Source organism: Bombus pascuorum, chromosome 13 (genome assembly GCF_905332965.1).
Source record: "Bombus pascuorum chromosome 13, iyBomPasc1.1, whole genome shotgun sequence".
Lineage (NCBI taxonomy): Eukaryota > Metazoa > Arthropoda > Insecta > Hymenoptera > Apidae > Bombus > Bombus pascuorum.
The window spans coordinates 10,592,675-10,616,277 of record NC_083500.1 but is presented as its reverse complement, the minus strand read 5'-3'; the positions used below and the strand labels follow the sequence as shown (position 1 = coordinate 10,616,277).

At 30.9% G+C, this 23,603-nt stretch overlaps 5 protein-coding genes across 6 annotated transcripts in view; 2 read left to right on the top strand and 3 right to left on the bottom strand.

Moving 5' to 3' along the window:
- Positions 1-18,650, top strand: part of LOC132913308 (small ribosomal subunit protein mS33) — a 76,121-nt gene extending 57,471 nt beyond the window's left edge. The window contains exons 1-2 of one of the 2 annotated variants that reach the window (XM_060971561.1): positions 17,901-18,021; positions 18,138-18,650. In XM_060971561.1, coding sequence (XP_060827544.1) covers positions 18,164-18,505 — 342 coding nt within the window. In that variant the 5' untranslated portion in view covers positions 17,901-18,021; positions 18,138-18,163 and the 3' untranslated portion in view covers positions 18,506-18,650. Of the gene's footprint in view, positions 1-17,900; positions 18,022-18,137 lie in introns of those variants that run through there. The other variant, XM_060971562.1, reaches the window with a different exon arrangement.
- LOC132913310 (guanine nucleotide-binding protein subunit gamma-e) lies at positions 521-15,214 on the bottom strand. Its single transcript, XM_060971563.1, has 3 exons — positions 15,062-15,214; positions 10,584-10,750; positions 521-1,983 (listed from the first exon to the last, which is right to left on the bottom strand). Exons 2-3 carry the CDS (start codon positions 10,694-10,696, stop codon positions 1,878-1,880), a joined length of 219 nt encoding a protein of 72 aa, XP_060827546.1. The 5' UTR covers positions 10,697-10,750; positions 15,062-15,214; the 3' UTR covers positions 521-1,877.
- On the bottom strand, positions 18,526-20,297 carry LOC132913594 (uncharacterized). The gene is made up of 3 exons (XM_060972026.1): positions 19,365-20,297; positions 18,673-19,255; positions 18,526-18,543 (listed from the first exon to the last, which is right to left on the bottom strand). The coding sequence occupies exons 1-3, from the start codon at positions 20,042-20,044 to the stop codon at positions 18,526-18,528; spliced, it is 1,281 nt and encodes a 426-aa protein (XP_060828009.1). The 5' UTR covers positions 20,045-20,297.
- A 156-nt stretch (positions 20,298-20,453) lies between these two features.
- On the bottom strand, positions 20,454-21,932 carry LOC132913306 (protein canopy 4). The gene is made up of 5 exons (XM_060971559.1): positions 21,525-21,932; positions 21,309-21,435; positions 21,093-21,227; positions 20,855-21,019; positions 20,454-20,763 (listed from the first exon to the last, which is right to left on the bottom strand). The coding sequence occupies exons 1-5, from the start codon at positions 21,628-21,630 to the stop codon at positions 20,610-20,612; spliced, it is 687 nt and encodes a 228-aa protein (XP_060827542.1). The 5' UTR covers positions 21,631-21,932; the 3' UTR covers positions 20,454-20,609.
- A 474-nt stretch (positions 21,933-22,406) lies between these two features.
- LOC132913307 (BLOC-1-related complex subunit 8 homolog) lies at positions 22,407-23,490 on the top strand. The gene is made up of 2 exons (XM_060971560.1): positions 22,407-22,798; positions 22,870-23,490. The coding sequence occupies exons 1-2, from the start codon at positions 22,744-22,746 to the stop codon at positions 23,325-23,327; spliced, it is 513 nt and encodes a 170-aa protein (XP_060827543.1). The 5' UTR covers positions 22,407-22,743; the 3' UTR covers positions 23,328-23,490.
- Positions 23,491-23,603: the final 113 nt, after the last annotated feature.

The window sequence follows — 23,603 nt, the reverse complement described above, 5'->3', positions numbered from 1 at the left end:
TATTTCATTCGCCATAAATTCTTGAATATTTGCTAAAAATATGGAAAAATATTTGACAATGAAATCACGCGGGTTGGATGATGAAACACGTATAATAATATCAAAATTATCATTTTATGAAAATTTTTAAATGAGCAGCCATCTTATTCCTTCGAGTCGTATAATTTTGCTTCAGAGACTTTTCACATCTTCGTAAATGTCAAAAATATTCAAGATATTCACGAACAATGAAACACCTTGCATTTACCTAACGCTATACTTATTTAAAGCAAAGACGTATCTATCACAGTGATTAAAATAAACACGAGTTTAATCAAATAACCAACGAATACGATTAAACTTTACGATGACCATTTCGGAAACGTTGAATTAACTAACTTAATTAAAAGGTAGAAAACTACCGTTCTTTTGCAAAATAAAAATGTTTCTATAAATTCTGAAGAAACGCTAGATTACGAAAGCACGCGACAGAAACTAATGCCCGATGTAAAGGAACAGGACGAAACAGCATACAATAATCTCCATTAAACGATGTGAATATATTATATTTTCGTAAGAAATTCGCAGAAATATGCATAGCGTATTAATCGTACGACATATGGTATAACGTGTGTACATATAATGACGTTAGATTACATTGTGTACTTAAGATAAATAATCCTTACACGATATAATGAACGATTCAAAAGAGTTTTCCGTGGTACTAGATTCGAATTGCACACGATGTGTATTACGACGCGTAACACGTGTCCGAGTCGAAACAGATTGGATCGAATCAAAACGAATTGAGTCGAATTGGAACTGATATTATTCAGAACTCATCCAAAACTCGGAACTCGAAACGACGACAAGGCGGAAGCGCGTATTCGTAGTGGAGCCCGTTTCAGAAGATCCGTTCGTTTCGCGCCGTTTCGCCCGCTCTCTCGCCTAGTTCTCTTAGATCGATTAAATTTTCACCGTGTCCGTGCCTTTTCGTTCGTAGCCTTGCTTTTCTAAAATCCTCGGATAGATTAGATCGAGCTCACTCAGAGGGAATTCGTTTATTCCGAGAGAAAGGGAGCGGCCCTTCGAAAAGAAGGAAACGAAGGATGAAGAGGCTGAAGAGGAGAGAGAGAGAGAGAGAGAGAGAGAGAGAGAGAGAAATAGAGAGCGATAGACGCACGAGGTGAAAGTTTAACCAATTAATATCGATACACGATACTTTTCGCGTCTTGGTTCGCCGTCGTGCGAATAGATCGAAACTTAGCCAGATCAAGGAACACGTCCTCAGAATAGCTCGAGTAGTCAATTCGAGAGCCGCGGAGATTAGAGAGACAAAGAAAGCCGGGCTGAAACGTGCCACTCGTTCGTTTGCATGCCAAACGGGAAAGTTACCGCGAACAGGTAACCGCGAGGAATTAGATTGTTGAATAATTTGCTCCGGCTACTTTGATTTCGCTTCGCGCCAATCGTGCTCCTCCTTCCGAGACTTTGCTGCTTTCCTGGCACCTTCCTCTTCCAGGATTTCATCCAAATCGCTCCGCCAACGCCTGATTTCTCTTTCTCCTCTTGTCCTTCTTCTTTTGCTCATTGTAATTCCTTCCCATTCGTCACACGTCTTTCCTATCCTTTCTTTAACTCCTTCCTCTTCTTACTTTCTGCCTTTTTTTTTAACGTTTTTCTTCTTTTACGCGTATGTATTTCTTGTCTTTCTGTTTTTTTTCTTTTTATTTTAGTTTGTCTGCTTCGTTCTTTTGGTTTTATTATTCGTTTCGCTGGTTTAACTTGAAACGCGGTTAAAACGTTTTCCGCTTCTCCTGCTCGCTTCGGATGGTATTCGCTCAGATGCTTCCTCGCCTCTTCTCCTTCTCCTTCTCCCCTGCGGTTCTACGTCCTGATTACATGATTATGCATTTGCCTCTCTCGGCCCAGGGATTGTTCTTCTTGTCGGGCGCGTGTATCAGTGGGTCAGTCTTCTCGTTCTCTTCCACGTATTCCCTCATCCTGGAAGCAAGCAGATCGTCTACTAGATCAAGTTTTCTTTTGATTCAGTTGTGTTCGTTCGGTTATATTTTCGACTATCGCTGAAGGTTGATAGGAAAGTTGAATATCTGGAGGAATCTCTTACGAGAACGTTGAGTGGTTCTAAGAATCGAAAAAACGAAATATTTATTAATGATTGAATATACAAAATTAAAAACGAAAGAGCGTAAAATAACGAAGAAATATCAACAATTTTCAACCTCTGATGGGATGATTTCGAATAAAAAGGCAAATTATGTTGAAATAAGCTAAAACACAGTTCAATACAGAAATTCTTACGAAGAAGTAAGAAATTAAAAAGAATCGATTGGAAAAAGCTGAGACAATTGTTTATACTAAAAGGTGTTACAATGTATTATATATTAAATGACGATATTTCTAACATGTTTATGATTGTCGATATAACTACCAATTACTTGTTGATTACGTACACGTTCAGTGATCAATGATATTCCCATATCACCATTACATAATTCTTACATTATCATTATGCAACAGTTACATTATCAATGCATATTGGTTACGACTCTAGATTGTATATCAATTTTAATAAATTTCGTTACGAATTATAACCTGAAAAATTACCAGTTTGTAACTTCAATTTTAAAAGAAATTTCAATCAAAAGATTACATAAAACATTAATTCGAATATCTCATTCGAAATACATTTGATCTAATAAGTATTTAAAATGTATCCGATATTTTCAGGAAAGAACGAATTCCAAAGAATTTCCAGGTGCCTGAGGAGACACGTTGACGAGATATAATACAGGATCGTTGTAAACGTAACAAGGTTGCAAGCGATGCAAGGAAAAGTGCAGCGAGGAACGAATAGTTGGTCGTTTCGTCGAGAAGGCTTGGTGAAAGGGACTCGCGGCCAGTCTGGCCGATTTTGCGTTCAAGGAGAATTCTGTGTTCCGAAGGTTCGCGACTGCTCAATCGCGATCGACCAATTTTTCCGATTTTCTCGCTAAATACCTCTAGATAAAGCAACTTCGATAAATTCTAGTTCAATTCGCGCAACTATACTTTATGACGTTGGCCTAATCAATTCCCCTTAAAATAAAAAGAATCAGAGAAACATTAAGCCTTTGCAAAAAGCTAAAAAGTGTTGTAGTAGGTAGGTATCTAGAAATTGTAGTCTAGAATAATCTAAACTGATTCTTATAGGTGCGTTAGAAATATTGGTTTAGGAATTATTTATTGCAAATTATTTTTTAAATTTGTCTTTATTCAGAATTTATCTATCGCAACGATATCTTAGAAATTTTTCTTAACTTTCTGATAATGTCTTTTGCAATAGTTTCAGATTTCTTGATTAAAACGAATTTATAGCACTTTCTATTGCGCTCTGTTGTTTGCACTGATCTCCAGATATCCAACGTTATCTTGAATCCATCTGATCGCAAAGAATAAGTTGAAAGGATACGGCACAAATTCTTCAGCTATGTCGTTGAATAAAGCAGGTCGTCCTATGTCTAGATGCAATCGCAACTATAATTCCAGCACGATTTTTTCAAGTTGATGAGCTACAGGGGGAAAGATTTGAATTATGTATCTGGTATTGAGATACAGTAGGGATTATGTAATGGTAATGGAACTATTTTAGTTGGATAGGCAGGACATTGTACAGGATTTATTCTGAATTATGAAAAAATTCATTCTAGAACTAGGTATCATTCTTTAAAAAAAATATCCAAATGTATCGCACGTGTTCTAAAACACAGCAATAATATAATCGATTAACGGTAGTAAATAATTTTTGTACACATAGTAGTTTAACTCTGTAGTATGCTTATTATTATTTTTAGTATTATATGTGGTATGCTGTGTATGTTAAAACATTCAAGCAAAGCTATTAATGAATCGGTTGTATTAGTCGGTAGTATCAGTAAATCAGTAATAGTTATAATAATAAGAATCTGCTGTTCCAGTTAACCCACAGCTTAGCGGAAAATGCGAGAAAATTATAAGCTTTCACTTATCGCTCTTTATTAGAAACGAATGTGGGTTAATGACCTGTTACTACTTACACGAGTAACTTTTCAATGCTTGTTTTAGAAAACTGTTTTATGTTAAAATGTTATAATCGTATTATTCAAGATTATTTAAAAATTGTCCAATTATATTAAACTTTATCAATTGCTTCCTAAGATAGGTAAATGAAATGAATGAATTATTATTATTTTTTATTTATTAAGATCTAAATATCTTACCAAGCACACCATTTTATTACACTTAAAGGACCCGTTCATTATGATAGAAAATAATTTCTACAACTTTCACAACATAGTTTCTAGACTTCCACATGCATCCAAACCCTATAATATAGACTATATTATCAACTTCAACGTATCAAGTTTGGAGACATTAAATTTTATGTAAAAGCTCGTTTAACTCTCAGGCAGCAAAGACTGGGTCAATACTGACTCATATAGATATTTCATGTTTATTAGATACTTTCTATATTACATTTACGTATTCTGTTCTATTAAACTGTTAGGTTGAGTAATACATTCATTCACGTTTCCTTAAAAGAACGTCGAACGTTATTCGTATAAAATCTACCTAATTAAAGAGTAACTTTTTCATTCTATTTCTTTATTTTATACCTTTTATTTTAAAAATTCAAATACGTTCCTTTTCACATTCTTTAAATAGTTTTTATAGTATTTTCCGAAATTAAACTAGTATTAATAATTTATTTAATTTTCATCCTCATAGACTAGGAAATGTGAACTTGATTTACATAGTCTTCTACTCAACACACATACCCGTACAATTATTCACTCGTCTTTCTCATCCTTCCATAACTCCATTCATATCATTTATTCACCTAACTTTATTCAGATGACTCTATTTCAAACGCTTACTCCTTATTCTAGCCTCTGCTACTCGCTTTAGAACTATCCTAATCCCTCCACTTATCCTCTACTTCATTGCATCTACTTTTCTTTTCTCCCGCCCTCATCCTTTTCCTTCCTCATTCCTACAATGCTGTTCCACCATTTCACCACGCGTTACTCCCTTCTATCGTATAGAACTTTTTCCACGCTTAAATTTACTGTTTGCACACCTGTATAGTTCTCTACTAAGTGTTTTATCGTTCCTATATTCCTCGTGTATACCCTACACAGTCTGTCCTGCTCCTCCCTCCAATACCTATTTTCTTCTTCCATATTTTCACATCTTGCTCTCATCATAAGGTTCTAGCTTCCCCTTGTACCAACTTCCATAAAGTGGGATGCTCACCACCGTATAAATACCTGTACAATATATGATACCTAGAGTTTCTTACTTTACTGTACTGCGACTGCCTTTGGTTCAGTATTTCTCAGCAAATAAAAAAGAATAAACGCTTGTTTATAATGCATCTTACAATAGCAAATAGCAAATTAGAATTCGAAACAATTAGAGTGTTAATTTTTTTTGAATTTTATTATTTTCTCAAGCAATCAGAACTTCATATATCGACAAAAGTGCGACAATATAAGTATTCCTACTAGATAAAGCTAATACACGATACAAAACCAACTTTTCCTATGTACCACAAGAGCAAAGTTTCACAAGCATAATGCTTCGCGAAAGTATCCGGAATGTTTGCGATAGAAAAGTTTTACGAACACAGTCAGCTTTCTATACCGTACATTAACTTTTTACTAAATACATGTTAGTAGTAAGTACCTTGTAATTTCTACATCAATTCTCAGATTGGTTTCAAATTTCACGAATAAAATCATGACAGTCGTATCTCGCTGCAATATAAATGAAATAAGTGAAGACGTTTTATGTAATACACATGATACAGTGGTTACAAATAGTACTAGCACACCACCTTGTTTATTATAGGAATTATATACTGATTGATTAGATCCAAGTATATTAAATTTCTATAAAAAATTCCTAGGACCTCATGAAAAATCACTTTATTAGAAACTAAGGATACGTGTAAAGACCTTTTGTATATACCGTATGTACGTAAAAATTTGCTATGCTAAGCGTTAGAATAGTTTTATGAGTCGCTGCATACAATATACGCCGTATGTAGTTGGCACGGAAAATACTGTTCCTTCCAAGGAATTTCAAAGCGCGCGAAGGGAAAAAGCGCAGCATGTTTGAAAGAGGAGAATGTCCGGCGTTAAGTGCAAGACGGTGAGCGAGAGATTAGCTCGATCGGTAAGAGAGGAAGAAAAAAATGGGAGGTACCTTTCACTCGGGCACTCTCCGAGTAGCAGACCGCGGAAACTTTTTGCTTTCGCGTACGATTCCCCTCGAAAACCGCAACGAGCAACGTCGTTGCTCGAATGCGGTTCCGCGTTCGTTCCGCAACGCTGTGCAACTTCCCATATGTTATCGAACACTGAACGTGCGTCTCATTAGGTGCACGTCGCCATTACAACCTCTAGACCTCAGAGGAATATTGGACTAATTGTGTGCGTCCACTCAAACGAACCAAGATTGATATATAAACAAGATTATTCTTATTTACTTATTTGTCGATTTGCTTAAGATCATTTTAATTAAAATAGCTGTCTATGTTATTGTACTAGAGTGTAACATATCCGACTGATGATGTAATATGGTTTTTTCGATCCTTTACTTTACGATCGTTAATATTACATACATCGTAGAAGTTACACGTCAGCAGCCATTTAGGTAAAAATTTATTGTCATTAAAAAGAATCATTGGCAAATTTTAAACACATAAAGAAATAAAGAATATTTTCTACTAGCTGCTGCTACTGACAAGGCAAAGATATAACACAAGATTCTGGGTATTGTGCAATAGGTGGTAGACTACGGATTTTGATGTATTTATAGGGAATTTGAGGATGCAAAGGTATACAGAATGCACATAATACGGATATTGCATAGAACACGCTGCGCTTAAGCCCCGTTCTTCGTAACTGTGTCCATAAAGATGTAAATTTGCATAAATATCTGCTAGTAGTAAATATAAAAGCAGAATGAATTTATAATACAGTCCAGTATGTATCCATTCATTGTATTGTAACATACACGTAAAACGTCCTCTCTCTTTGATAAAATTTTTCCAATCCGAGGTAGTCTCCTTCAACTAACATAATATAAGAATCAGAAGATCAACAAAGATGGATCTGCATATCACATTTTGTCCTATGGTTTTCACATTTTTTTTAAATCCTCGTTTATGACGTGGGACTATCCGAAAATTACGCCTTTCTATCATATTAGGAAAGATAGTTAACATGTAAAACTCCTACAATTTTGATACAATTAATTCGTTCGTATGAACCAGCTGTTAAGTACGCACAATGCGAGCGTCTAAAAGTGATCAATCCACGAATATGCGATTAACAGATACTGCACGTCCAAGGAGATCCTGTCCCAACGTGTAATATGGGAACGTCGGTGTAATTTAACCTTGACTGTCGATTACTAGCAGCATGTTGCGGCACGCCGCGCCACGCCACATCGATTACGTCGTCATCTACACTATTCTACACGTCTCGCGTTTCTCGATTCGTCTAGGAAGCGGCTTCTATGATCACTTTGTCCGAACGATTTTTATACGACACCGCGATGATTGTTTCGTCCGAGTCGGTTCAACATGAGTCGATCAATACTGCGTTGTTCGATTTGTTTTTTTAACCACCGTCTGAGTTGCTACTTTATCACAATATAATATCTCAAGTATCATGAACAACCCAGAAGTTACAATAAAAACTACTACGTGGAAAAGGTAAATAAATAGAAAAACTGTATTTTTTTTAAAGCAAATGAAAATTATATGAACAGCTTTTATTCTCTATGATAGAAGAAGTAAATATACGGTTCTTCTAAATGTAAGCAATCGAGAATTTCTTACATATTTACAAAGAGTTCGGTAATTATGAGAAGAGTAACTCTACGTGAAAGTAAGTCAAAAATATAGAATAATTTTCATCGATTATACCAAACTTTATTTTTCCAGGAAAAGTCAATGTAAAAGTGTTTCATCACAAAATCTTAAAACAAATAGATTTGATACCTTGTCTTTTGAATAATTACAGAATTGTTAATTACCTCTTTATGATGGTATTTTTTATTTCTAAAACTAATTGCATTTGTTTGAAAAACTTATAAATGTTTATAATTTGGAATGGATAACTATACATGTAAGACAGCACTAATAGGTACTAATTCAGCGTGGAGATAAAGAAACACGATAGTTCGAGAAGAACTAATTAAGAAAAGCCTTAGGATCAGATGACAATATGTAATCTATGAACAAAGGATTCTAGACGTTTGACATTAAACAAAGTATTAATATGTTACAAGAATGAATTTCTAAAATGAAGAGAATTCATTAAGGATCAAGTACTCATAGCAGCTGAGGGATTTTGAATTCATTACACCAGAATTACTAATATTGATTTGACCTAATATCCTAGTATAATGTAAAATAATATTAAAAATAGTATTCGTCGATAATCGCCTACCTTTTTTGTGCAAATTTGGAATTCTAAGACTAATTAACGCAGAAAATGACAAATCAACGCATGGAATAATATTCAAAATTCCTTTCTTATTTCAGCTTAATTTTATACAGATAACATTTTCCATTCTAATATTATGAATTCGTCACAATACAAATATTCTTTCCACACAAGCACTATAACTTATTTATCCAATTTACTTTCCATTTTTCATTAGATATATATCACTAACTTTCAACCTGTTGATCGTTAAATCAATTTTCCTGGCTCCTAACGACTCGACAGATACGCCCAAGTAATCTGACAAAAGCAAGATGACGGACAACAACAAAAATTATAAAATAATTAGAAAGAGCATTTATATCCTCGTTAGTTGCAATGATAATGTCGATACGAAAGATTCCAAGCTTTTGTGTTTGCTATTTTCTGCTGCAAAAGTCTTCATAATCGTTTTCTTAACCACTCAAGTTCTTTTGATTAATTATCAAAATCAGTGAAATACCAACAAAATTGTCCGTCTCGTCCAGCTTCTAAAGTTTTTCGAGGTCTTTGGAATACGCCATATGAATTTTAAGAAGGAAACAGTTTTTACATGGAAGCAAGCATGAATTCGAATAAACGAATATGTGCAAGAATGTGAAAGAAGCTCGATAAAAAGATTCATAGTATTTAAAAGAACTTGTTATAAATACTATGACATATTAAAATAATAGTAAATTTAACAAATATGATTAAAACGATTAAAATACCATGTTAATAATTTCTTATGATAACTACGGTAATTTTTCTTAAATAGTATGAATAATCATTATTTTCCTTTTGTACTACAAATGTTCTTTTTAAATATTGAAGACAAACGAGAAAAAGAATTGAAAGAAAGAGGATCTCGGATCAATTACAAGGCTACTAGGAATATATGTATTGTAAAACGTATTGTATTGTATATAATTAGTAGATTTTCAAATGTCTAAACTGAATTTTAGAAGATCAGAAAATAAAAATGATTTGCTCCTCACAAGCTTCATCACACTGTTTATGTATTACACGATGTATGTATGTGTTATGAATACCTTCGTAGCTAAAAATAACTTCGAAAGAAATGCTAAGTATAACACAAAATCACTTGGGTCATTTGAATGGAACATTGTTTATTGGGTACTGTTCTAGATTAAGCAGTCTTAAATTAAAAATAATTTAAGACATACAGTTTCTTTAAATATCGTGTCACGTCATTAGATATCATATGTTTACTAAATTTGACTGTGGTACAGCCATTTGAAGTACAACTAATCTTCCAAACTATATTATAAAATTCATATAAAATGCAAATAGGAATGTGGTTTTGATTATTTAAACTTCTCCATTAATATTGTGTGCAATTTTTAGAAAATCCTCATACGATTCACTTTTCCCACTATAAAATATTTCTGTATCTTTTAGTACATTATTTATTTAAAAAGTTTGATGTGTTTGCTAAATTGTAGCCTGGAGAATGGTACAAAGATGTTACTCTGAACGTATTGTATAAAAATTTTGTCTAAATCCTGAACTCTTTTTAACTTCATTTATGCAACCTATCAAAAAATAATGGACTTTCTTTCTATGATACCCAGAAGATAAAAAAATATACAAGATGAACTATTCAGCCTAGAAAATGTGGCATAATAAGTAAACAAGGAATCGTCAAATACATAAAAAAGTCGTTGAAAAGACAAAACAGTCCATCGGGCAAATTGAACGAAAAAATTCGACCTATTACTCGAACAACGATAAAAAGAAATGAAGTGAAACAGGACAGCTACTTATACTGACCAATCAATTTTTATGATAACAAAGATAGATAGGAAACAACATCATGCGTTAATCAGTGTATCAAACGAAAGAAGAAGCAAAATGAAATTTCAAGAATAATTGACGAATATAGGATGAGATAGATGGGGTTGTTGGACGCGTAACACAAAACTTTCCGTGGACCATCCTCGTCGTATCATTGTCTACTAAATAAGGTGAAACAATAGAACCGTAAAAAGGAAGCGGAAATAAGAAAAAATTGAAGAAACAACCAACGAAGGTGGGGCGAAAAAGAGGGGTTAATGGACTTACGCGACAATACTCTTCGAAAGGGGCCACCGTTCCATATCAGCTTGGTACTTCATGTTCTCGATCTGCTTCTTCAATGCGTCCTTGTCCATGTTAGCTAGTACACTGGGATCCATGGTTATAGCCGCGCCTCCCTTTTGCCAGATAAGAACCGAATAGCGCTTGCGCCTCTACGAAAAATCAATAGAACCGACTATGTATGGGGACTCCTGTTATTGGAACACCAAACCTACGTCACACATTGGCAACAGGAAATTCGATTCTGCGAGGAAAAGTGCACGAACTTTTCCCTCGTTGCGACCTCCGCGAGATGACAATGGATCTTGTTCTATTCCTCGTACACACGTGATATTCGAGCCGTGCGTAATACGGACCGAAGCGTTATATAGTTATTTAGCCATTATTTCACTAATCGTTACCTTATAGATCGTTATACCGAAGACACTTGATACTTTGATGTCGCAGAATTCAAGGACATGATCTTGGATTTCTTGAAACTGCGTAAACAAATGGTCTGTCCATAGGTTTGGATAATTGATACAACGTCGCTTATAAAATAGAAGATGCTTTTCTTCATATAGATTTGTATTTTTATGTATCTTGCTCTAGGTAAAGGGATGCTATCGCTACAGTTGGGAAATTATAAATTATTCAATAATTACTTTTTACTGAGTATTTACAGAATGTCCCATAAAGAGTGGTACAATAAATAGCAGGGCGATATTATATCTAAAAACGAATAAAATGTGTAGAATAAAATATTTTAATACGACGCTTCGTTAGAATTATAGTTTCGATTAACTATAAGGTTTGCAAGAATGAGAATTTGAAATATTAAATCTTCGCGAATTATGACCTTTCAATTACTAATACTTGCAAAAACCTTATATGAATAATAATTATTTTTTTTTCAATACTTATTCTTCCATTCGTTGATGAGCTGTTTTTAAGTACTTTCAATCAAGAACCCTTTGACGCTTCCAACGGAAGCAACGAAGCTTGAATCTTAACGAGGAACACATGGAACAAGCACAATGCGCGTACCCATAATAAATTTCTAATGCTCTCTTCTCTTTTTACGGTTTGCACACATTCTTCCCTACCGGTAATGACCATTAGGCAGAGAAAAACCATAGATGAATTAAATTTAAACGTTCGAACAATAAAGTAAAAATACGATAATAACGAGATGATAGTTTATTATTAAATACATAATTATTTGTTTAACATCCCTCCTTCTGAAAATATTTATTGCATTACGCAAAAATTAATTCTGATATTTCTTTACCTTCAAAAATATTAATACGAACTATAATACCGTCAGATTTGAAAAACAAACACTGAATGGAACAGTCTGTTCATGAAAAAGTCGATTCGTTGCTTTACTTACACACAGATCAAGATTATTGTATAGTGTATCGTAATTATCGCATTCGTGGATACATTCCACATAAAATAACTACTATGGCTTCGTTCTTCAACGTTTCATAATTTGCCCTTTCAAGTTTAAATTGTCTACGTTACCTTAAGTCTTATATTATCCTAAATGTTAAAATACTCTATTTTCCTTTTCATATACTATGTACAAAGTATCCGAAAAGGTCGGGACTAAACTTATACTATATGTTAATGAGATCAAGTAGATAAAAAAAGATTCGATAAACTTACGTCCGAAAATGCTTTATCGAAGAGTTATAAGCGTTCAAAAATTTGTATTAATTATTTTAACAGCCACAGTAAATGAAAAATCAAAATTTCCTGCTTCTACAGAGATGCAGAATCCCAATTGTTGAACTACTAATTGTTGAACTTTTTCGAATATTCCTGCTGTTGTAGAAATATGGAATACTAAATGCATTCAATGCATGCTAATTGCGATTCTATATAACGAGTCTTAAGAGTAATCTCCCAAAAATTTTTGAACACTTGTAACCCTTTGATAAAGCATTTTAAGGTATAAGTTTATATGAACCTTTTTGTTTTGTCCTAATCTTTTCAGGCATCTTGTATGTAACAATTACTTTTAGTAAAAATCATTGTTTCATGGTTCTTGGAAGATTCCTATAATATTCCTTTTCGAAAAAGAAACAAGATCACTAAATAAATTCATTTTTTTATTCTAAATAATGTTAGACGCAAATGTATGAACATTACAATGTACGCTTAGAGGATAATTCCATTTGTGTTTCTGTTGATTGTACGAACTGTACTGGCTATGTACTTTATTTGTCATAAAATCTTCCAAGAAATTACTTTCACAATGTCAAGCCAGAACATGCTCGCAAACAGGCTTGAAATTGTTAAAAGACATTTAAGTCCATCGTATGCATGTTCACATAACGTTGTACAAGTAGAAATAACAAAATTTCCTAATTATATTTAAATGAATTTACTTGGAAGAGAAACTAACTCCAAATATACAAAATTTATTTATTTGCGAACAAAATTAAGTTTTCAAACTGCTATTAATCAAAAGTGAAATCGCAATAATGTCACCTTTAATAGAAATTTAGCCGATCATATATGCTAGAGCTATCTCATTTTGGCACAACTTCTTGAAGTTTCAAAAATAAAACAAAGTACTACATTGATCCTAGAATTTACGATATTTCGAGTTTCAGCATCTTAATAGTTACTAAACCTACATATATCTAAAATGTTAGCTGTTACCCTAACACGTCTTCATATTTTTACGGAAAAATTATTCACAAATAATATATATGTGTATTAACTACAACTCACTGCTAAATTAGAAAGATCGAATTAAACAATATTGACGAATGGGTGATTATATTTCATATTATTAAAAGTTATCATAATTAAAAATAAAAATTTCTACCGCTCAAGGCTACGCCTCCCCGCACGCTAAAAATAATCTCCATTTTAGCGATCCTATCATACGACTTGATTTTTGTCACATCTATACTATAAATATCGGTGCGAGTGTCTCTATTGCTATTTATCTCCTTCCATATTTTAAGTTACGATAATAATCATAGTTTACATATCATTCTACTTTTCTATTTACTGTGAAATACCTTGCATATAATTGCTGATTATTATCACATAAACAGTAACCATTGAACGCAGCAAATACCATTCTACATTTTTTATATTTACAACTTATTTTTTCATGCAGAATCAGTTTTTTACTGGTATTGTACTTATTTAGTAATCTACATTACCATACATATGCATTATGCATGCATATGTATGTACGTATATGAATTACAACATGTAGCAAACGAAATTTCAAAATCGATTCTCTCCAGTAAAAAGTCTGATACAAGAAACAAATTTCGCACGTGTTTCTTTATACTTCATAGAAATCTTTTATGTTATAGAATTTATATCTTTTTAAACAAATCCAAACTATACATATAGAGCGTACTCCAAAATATGGTAGTACTATCGAGTAGAGATAATAAATTAGAAATAAAAAACACAATTTTTAAAAATATCTAAGGTTTCGTTTTCGAGAAAATCAATTTTGAAAATGTATCGAGTAGAGTATATGTCTAGATAATGACTTGATGAACCATTTAGATTGATGAAACATTTTGTCTTATTCAATATTTTTGTTAGCTTACGTTGATAAGATAATAGATTGTAAAGAAAGAATGTAAACCAAGATTCATCACGTCATTACTTACGAGTTAAACGCACGTATAGTTGCTACGTTCTCAAAATCTCCAAGTCAGTCTCCTTGAAAACGAAGCTTTATATACACAAATTTTATTCTTCTTATGCTTTTTATTCTTTTTCGTGGAGAATCACATCCTGCTTTTCGTGGGACATCCTGTATAAACTACACAGTAATCCATTTAAAATATGTTGTATGCACCATATCCAATTTTAAGTGCAGGAAATAAACATTCAATGTTCCTCCAACATAAACGATCGTTTAGTTTACGACTTTCCCCAGAATCGTGATTTTCATCTTTATAATACAATATTACACATTCTATCTAGTTTGATATATTATTTGATTAGTGATCAGTAATCAAACATGTTATTTCCAACGAATGAAGCCTTTATCAGGCATAAAAGTTACAGACGTTTGCGGTCTACGACTAATATAATGTATCAACAGAGAAAAACTTCGCAGCTCGAGAGAACAAAATCTGCTACAACCATTTGCCTCGACGTTCACTTCAGTCTCGAGAAATGTCTCTTAAAATGCAAGGCACGTATGTATAGCCAACCTACGCTAAAACTAAGAGCAATGGTATCTGAAAAATCAGCACCGCAAAATGCAGTGAAAATTTTTTGGACACCATTTTGAAATAGTTTGGCGCATCCGCACCAACGTAATTAATACAAATAGATGCAAATATGAATAAATGCCGAGCGAAAATTCGGCGAAATAATTATTATCGGCGTATCTAGATTCGTTGTTTCGAAATCGTCCGCTCGCAGAATCGAATCGGTGTTTTCTCTTGACGATATTTTCGACAGATATTCTCGATACTGGCACTTACCCAGTGAACAGAATTTCGGTGAAGAGAAGAAGTCACGTGCCACAGGAAGTCCGTCCGATGATAGTGGTCGAATATTAGAGAGTAGCACTCACCTTGCCGGAGGTCGGAGAAGTTCTGAGATGCGCTGACTCTTGGCAGGTTTCTCGATTCGCTTACGGAAGCCTCGACAAAACTCGCCAATCTAATTTGCTGGTAATTTACGTGCCGATATTTTCAATCATTGTTGTCATAAGAATATTCCTCGACGAATGTTCCGTCCGCTTATAATCCGTAATGAATAAACTGACCGTGTTAACCTTTCTGCCGACCTGGATGGATCTTGATTCCGTTACAGGCCTCCTATGGTACCGATGAAAGTAAGCTTTCTGTGAAAAAGAAATAATGTTCATTGTTTCTAGAAGTACAATATATCGTTATTATATGTGGATATTCATAAGGATATAATATCGATAGTGGGAAATATTGTAATTTCTGATTAAAGTACGTTTGATGGTATAAAATAATGTTTTGAAAAAAAAAAAAAAAAAAAAACGGAATTTAATCTATTAAAAGAATGTAAGCCAATATGAAATTATATTCTTGGTAACATTGAAGATTTAGAGGAAATTTAATTTAAATTTTGATTTCTGTTTTAAGTAAATATATATTTTAAAGGATAAAACGAAAAGATAAGACGATATTATGTATGTAATTGTCATTGTTTACTGATGATATTAATTCAATTAGAGAGCGGTAAGTTTCGTGAAGTCCCGTTTTAAACGTAAGAAAGTTCATACCCTGGGGATCTCTAATCTGTTGCTTACATATTATATGTATATGCAGATCGTTATGTACGTAATGGTACATAAGGATTACGATGTTTTCGTTGTTATCAGCGAATTTATTGTGGCTCTTTTTACAATTCTGCAAGAACAGTAAAGAAATGGCGTAATTTATATATTAAAAACATATTTTTCAAACAAAATTTGTCTATAAAATTGATGGGTAAAATTTAATACGAAAATTGAAAGATCACATTTTTTAAATATTTCTGAAAATTGATAATATCTTGTTGTACTTTTTGATTTTGTTTATAATGATATAATTGGACAATAATTAGTAATAGTTAATAACGTGTAACAGAGATTTAACAACTTATAACAATATATAGCAATCCTCAAATGAGTCTACATAAAATCAGAAGAACAATATTATTTCATTTTAAACACTTTACAAAAATTAACAGCATGGATTCTCATTTGTATTGCAATTAGTCCTAGTATTAACATATTTGCTACTTACTGTTAATCATTGTTGCATAGTGCAAGCTTCTTATTATATTTGCTAACAAGATTGGCAAAATCTACTTGTAAGGTATACTAGATTAAAATGTTGAGTCATATTGTTTACTTAATTTTTTCCATTTAATGTTTCCTAATAAAAAAAATATACAATTGGATTTGTAAAATATTAAATAATATATATGTAAAAGTTTGATATTAGAAATATACACATTGATTTTAGGCAAATTTTTGATTATTTATTGAAATTAATTAATCAAAACAAGCAATACAACATCATTATACAACATTACAATTTCGATACACAATAAATGAAAGTTAATATGAACAATGAATTAAAAATTCTAATATTATTATAATTGAATTCTTAGTTCATTGAATTTTTCAGGAATTATTTAAGATATCGTATATTTTTAAGTATTTACATTTTAACAAGTAGATCACTTGAGATTTAAATGAATACATTTGTCGACTTCTAACTGAATTTCACGGATAAACGAAAACCGATTAATTCTAAAGGGAGAATTTCATTGGTGAATTACAGGGATTGATTTATTGACTGATGGTCGAGATTTATTACATAAAATTTGTATCGGTAGCTCAACATTGTAAGCAATGAAAAGAATAATCTATTTATTTCATTATTACGCTTGAACAAATGATAATAGACATGTAACTAATTTATAATTAATATTTATTATAATTAATTTAATTATATGTGGACCAAAGATTCCCTACTTCTTTAGGCACAGTATCATTTTTATCCGAAATAAAGTATGTATATTACATACATACATTTACAAGAATTAAAATCAATCTAACAGATATTACTTTTTTTCTAATTATGGGACCATTAAACAGGTTAAAGAAACGGCAGTTATGTATATGTGTTGTATCGTCAAATTCGTTTAATTATTAACTTCACTTTCTGATATCTTTATTTTCCTTAGTCAAAGAATGATAATAAGATAGATACTAATATACTTACGTTTATCACAAGGAAAACTTTTAAATACCAGTGTATGATGTTTAATCACTAAAATTCAAATTTCACGATTTGACATATAGCGCCATATACGTATTATACTGAAGCAGGAAATTTAAATCCTATAAACGAATCAAGTATTTTACAATATTCAATAAAATGTAATAACATAAATAGATATAAGGAAAAAAATTGAAATAAAAATAAAAAAGATTAATAGTAAAAATTCATATAATATATGTATTTTTTGTATGCATACTTTTTGTTAATATTTGTAAAAAAGTCAAGCGAAAATTGTATAATAAAAAAACAACATATAGCAAATAAATAATAAATCATATTATCAATTAATTAATAGTTCCAACATTCTTTATTGAAAGAAAATTTACTTTTTTAAATAAAAATATAAAAATGTTGATGTAATAATGTAATTATGATAATCTCACTTATAAATTAACTTTACATAAATGTATAGAAATTTGTAAGTTTATTATTAACAATGTAATTTTTTATCTTTTTATTAATCTTTGTAAAAAGAATTATGTTTATCTTAAATTAACAGTTGATCCTATTTGAACTATTTTAACACTCTATATATTTAGTGAAGGTACTGCTATTTATGCCTGAAACTTAAAGTTTTAAGTAGAAGCGAATATCAATAATTTATTACACCTTCATATATGCATTTAGTTAAAGTAACGTATTTAGTTAAAGTAACATATTAATGATTAAAATTCAAAACTAGTTAAATTTAATAGACAATATTATACTTCCTAACCTGTATAACCTTAATTTATTCTTCTTTACGTAGGATACATTCTGAAAAGAAATAATCAAATGTCTTTCAAAATGAATAAATACTTGGATCTTGCAAAAACAGGTAGCAGTTATGCCAAACATATGAATCGTTTAAGTAATCGAATATTTGGTGAAGTAACAAGAACGACTAATAAGAAATCGATGAAAGTAGTGACATTATTTAGCGAAAAACCGATAAATAAGCGACCAGAAATTGTTGATTATTATCCACGGCATGTTGAAGCTGATTTATTAATGAAACATCTTAGGAGTTATGGATTATACAGAGATGAACATGAAGATTTTAAGGAAGAATATGAACGTTTAAGAGAACTTCGTGGCAAAAAGAAATGGATTCCTCCACCATTTAGGAAGCAATAAGTTATTTGATTTGTTTAAATTCAGTGTATTAAATCAAACTGTATTTGTATAATATGTATTTCATATAATACATGTGCTTACTTAAATACCAAATGTTATGTATAAATAATAATGTAAAGATACCAAAATACAAAATGAAAAAATAGGTATAATTTTTTAGAATATACAACAATAATATTAGAATAAGAAACAGCTTCAAAATTAAGTGGTAATAACAATTCAAAATCATCTATTTCTATTTGATCCTTATTTTGTTGTACTGTAACTTTATCAAATTGTTGAATGTTGCACAATAATGATTTATTCATAGCACCATTCAAATTTCCTACAATTTGATTCTTATTTTGAGAACTTCCAATTTCTTTATATTTATAAATATTACTACTTGGTTCTTTTGCTACATCTAGATAAGACATTTTATAGTAACCATCGGAGGAAGATGCATTTTTATGGTTAAAATTATTAGAAATAGATTGATATAACTTATTCCAAAAATAAGATTTGTTCATACTTTCTATAGGTACCTTTTGATACTTTATTGCTGTCCCAGTTTTATTATGTAAATGTATTTTTGTATTACCTGGCCAATAACTTATTCGTGAACCTAATTGTAAAAGATCTGAATGATTCCATAAACTATCATGTACATTATTGTTTTCTTTAAATGTACACTGTTTTTCATTTAATTTGGTGTTATTTTCCCATTCTTCTGTGTCCTTGTTATTAAAAACTAAATCATCCATCCATGCCCTAATCGCAAAAGTTCTACATTATAATTCAGTTTCAAATATGTGTCAAATTTTTATTTCTCTAATCTAAAATTTTATGAAAATTGGTAAGTTTATTTTTGAACTTATACCTGAATGCACCAATATCGATATATGTTGGAAGATTTCCACATTCTAAAGAAAAGTTTGTCCAAGATGCAATTCCAACTAGAGCTATCTCATGTTTTTGATTCTCACATACAACTGGAGAACCAGGATTACCAGCACAGGCTCTCATTTCATCCTTAAACTCAACCATTGTACAAAATACATTTGTGTAAGTTGTATTTGTTTTTATCATATATGTACACATTTTCCAGGAATTAAGAATTACTTCATAATATAGAACTGGCTTAGCTAGAACTTTTGAAGATGGTGCAACATAACTTTGCCATCCAAATATCAAACATAGTTTGTAATCATCATCATATTTGACAGGCACAACCTTAGGTAGGATTATTTTATTATGGCACATGTCAAATGGCTTAGTAAGTTTTAAAAGAGCTATGTTATGATCTCGATCAGGAAGAACAGAATAAGCTTCATATGTGGGATATATATATGTAGCTTTTACAGGTAATGTCTGTTTAGAGTCAGTTCCATTTAGTCCAGTTGCAAATAAAGTAATGGACTGTATTAATAAAATTAAGATATGACTATATATATATCCTTTTTTAGCATTAGGTAGAAAAAGTATCATACATTTCTCTTGTCTTGCACACATTGCGCTGCGGTTAAAACCCAATCTGGTGATAGAAGTACTCCACCACATGGAGCTACTGTTTGAAACTGTATCAACCAGGGAAACTGACCATCTTGAGCTCTTTTACCTTTTAACAGTATACCTTTATATTCTTTCAAATTTATAAAGATCAGAAAAAATGAAATGTAAAATGACATATTCATTAAAATGAAATAAAAAATATAATATGTATTTGAAATATATCTTATTTTTATGTAGCTATCTTCAAGTTGATACTATAATAACTTAAATTAAATATCCATGATTTTTACTGACTGTAAAATTGTTTATTTAATTATAAGGTAAACATATTAATATTTTTATATATTAATATTAATATTAATTATGGCAATCATATGGCAGTATTTATATTATTTATAGATCAGGTATAGAAAGATGATATTAAAATTTTTAATAAAAAAAAGCTGGCTTCAGAAAATATTATTACATAATATTATTCTACTTGTATTTTCTAAGTCACTTTATCTTTTTTATATGTTGCCATTAATTTTTCTATTATGAATTAAAAGTGTTTCACTTATGAATTATAGTAATAGCAATAGCAATAATGATGATAATAATTTTTTGGAATAGTTTATAGTTCTTCTTTCACATCATTTTCTTTGTTTTCAACTTTTGTAACTTGCATCTTCTTTTTCTTTTTCTTTTTAACTTCACCACTAGTATCACCTTTTTCTTTTAGACAAGAATCGTCATCATCCTTTAATACTCTTTCTGAACACAAATACCTAATAAGATGAAAACCATATTATGTAATAGAATTAAACTCAATAAATAAAATCTAAATATAAAATATAACTAATAATAATAAATTAGTACCTAGTTAAAGGAACTTTTCCTTGATAGTTATGATACCAGTCTTCAATATCAGACTCATGATTTTCAATCAAATCTTCACATTGTGATTTTAAAGTAGTAATTTCAACAGATGGTTTATCCCATAATTCATATGGGATACCTAGATCAACTTTGACACCTTTGTGCCTATGTAAATATAATATAATTATTTTTAATGGTACTTTAAGTTCAAACTCCTTGTTTTTAAATTATAGCTTACGCAAGTCCATGAAGTGTTTTAAATGTTTGACTCATTCCCTTGGCAAATCGTGTACTATCTGTACGTTCCTTATGAATATTATATTCCAATATACGTTCACACAGATTTTCCATACTTTCTACTAAACGTAATTCTCTAAACATAATAAAACCAATGTAAACTAGAATTTACGAACACATAGAATATTGCGTTTTTAAAAATATATTTCATATTTACGATTTTTTGTATTCCTTTTTCCTCTTGGGTGAAACATCATCAACAGAATATCCAATTTCAAGTACATCGTGCGTTTTACCGGTTTCATCTAATTTAGCTTCTAATTCGATAGCCACAACTTTGCAAACTATAACAAAACAGTGATATGTATTGCTATCTCTGTACATTTATAAAAATTTATCAATGTACACTGCACGTATGTATATATGTAGTTACCTTCGCATTTATTTGCATATTTAACACCTTGTTCCTCTTCCGGACCACCAATTACAAGATACGAAAATAATAAATGTGTCAAAAATATTTGCGTTAGAATATACATTATAACAATTGTAAGTTCACAAAACTATGATAATCATTTAGAGGAACTGTATGATTTTGGAATGATTCGAATTATTCATTCACATCTATGGTACTTCTAGCTCACATTTCCTCATACCTGTATTTCCTTTTATTAATATTGTATCAAATATATCAACAATTTTTATATGACGTACATGAAAGGACCGGGAATAATGATTGCATTTACAATTACGGAAGCTTGGACATCGTAAACATTTTAAAATTATTATTCAGTAGTTTCTTAAGGGCTTTTTCACATGAGTTGGTGCCCATGAAGCACCGAGCCATTCTATAAGATAAAGTGCACAAAAAATTAAAGATGCCTAAGTATTAAGATGCAAAGATAGCTTTTATTAAAAAAAACAAGTAGCTTAAAATTTTTATTATTTAAAATATATAAAAATATTGATTTGAAAAATTTCTCTTTCTTTTTTGACGTCTCTACTTTTGCAGAGATCTTTGATATCTTTGAGATTTTTTTCATAAATCAAGTTTTAAATATCTACTATCCAGATCTATTATCTGAAGAACGATACAAATTTTCAAATAATGTTGTCTTTCAAGTTTTAACTTTCTCCTAGCTATATTAGCCGCATCTAATACTTGAACAATATCTATATATGTTTCGAGTGATGGATGTATTGAGTATTTTAAATTTTCTAATCTACACATCTATAATCATTAAACATAACGCCGACAAAGCAAAGTTCAACTTATATATGTTGAGAGCAGTACCAACAGTATACACTTCAGTATTACCAGATATTACATTTCGTCAAAAGAAAAAAGTTTTATTAGCAGTTAATTTCCGGCAACGAGTATTTAATAAAATGGCGGTGAAAACAAACTAATGTTTTGTTGAATGTATACAAAAATTTCATTGATACGGAAAATTTAATTAATTTATTCGTAATATTATATATCATACATTAATAACAATAAAGAAATTGTGTCGAATATTCTCAGTATATCATAAAACAGCAAAACAGGATTTTTCATTGACTAAATTGATTTAATTTTAGAATTTTGTATATTTATAACTTATAAATTCTTAGTAACTTATTATTTATACAATATTTGCAATATTTATACGATGACTGCAAAAATATATCAACCAGATCAAGAATTAGAGACGAAGGTTAAAAAAGGTTAGGATTCTGTATACTTCTATTACCGAATACATTTAGATTATCATTAATCTTATTTTTTAACATTTTAGCAACTGAACGTATATCTGAAAACATGCATATAGTTGCAAATGAACCATCGCTTGCATTTTATAGACTTCAGGAACATGTAAGGAAGGCATTGCCTCCTATGGTGGATAAACGAGTAGAAGTGCTTACACTTCAACAGCAACTTTTAGGCAGGTGTTATGATGTAGAGTATGCTGTAAGCGCTATTAAGACAATGCATGGTGCTGGGAAGAGTTTTGAGAACACTTTAGAATTTATCAAGAATGCTATATTTTTCAAACAACAATTAAAATATGAAGAACAGCGTAGGCACAAGAAAGATGGAAATAGAGATTCTGTATACAAGAGACTATCTGCACACATTCCTACCTTAGATCATTTACCAGACGAAATATCTGATGTTGTAAGAGAAACTGCCAATAGGGTAGAGTCTATGATGAATCATGCCAGATATTCTACCGAGGTTCAAAAAACAAATTGAACTTCACAATTGACAATTTAATGTATTAAAATATAATATTGTCAAGAGATATAAATGTGGATATTGTAAATAATTGATTTTAACTATAGACGAATAACTTGTTTATAGTTAAAAAATTATGTAAAAAAATGTATAATGAAAGTGAAATAAATTATTGTTCTTATGTTCTGAGGAGCTTAATATTTCAATGTTTCTTTCTATATTTACAGTCTAGTTCAATGTTACTAAAGCTATTCAAGGCTTATGAAAAAATATATACAAAGATATATATAAGGA

Excerpts from the sequence above, each read along its gene's own strand:
- LOC132913310 (XM_060971563.1), bottom strand. The coding sequence starts at position 10,696 with ATGGATCCCAGTGTACTAGCTAACATGGACAAGGACGCATTGAAGAAG. Across the intron at positions 1,984-10,583 it reads CTTTCGAAGAGTATTGTCGC|GATGAGGGAATACGTGGAAG; the intron begins GTAAGTCCATTA and ends GCTTGCTTCCAG.
- LOC132913594 (XM_060972026.1), bottom strand. The coding sequence starts at position 20,044 with ATGTGGTGGAGTACTTCTATCACCAGATTGGGTTTTAACCGCAGCGCA. Across the intron at positions 19,256-19,364 it reads ATCGATATTGGTGCATTCAG|GGCATGGATGGATGATTTAG; the intron begins GTATAAGTTCAA and ends TTTTGCGATTAG.
- LOC132913306 (XM_060971559.1), bottom strand. The coding sequence starts at position 21,630 with ATGTATATTCTAACGCAAATATTTTTGACACATTTATTATTTTCGTAT. Across the intron at positions 21,436-21,524 it reads ATATGCAAATAAATGCGAAG|TTTGCAAAGTTGTGGCTATC; the intron begins GTAACTACATAT and ends GTTTTGTTATAG. Across the intron at positions 21,228-21,308 it reads AAAAAGGAATACAAAAAATC|AGAATTACGTTTAGTAGAAA; the intron begins GTAAATATGAAA and ends TATTATGTTTAG.
- LOC132913307 (XM_060971560.1), top strand. The coding sequence starts at position 22,744 with ATGACTGCAAAAATATATCAACCAGATCAAGAATTAGAGACGAAGGTT. Across the intron at positions 22,799-22,869 it reads AGAGACGAAGGTTAAAAAAG|CAACTGAACGTATATCTGAA; the intron begins GTTAGGATTCTG and ends TTAACATTTTAG.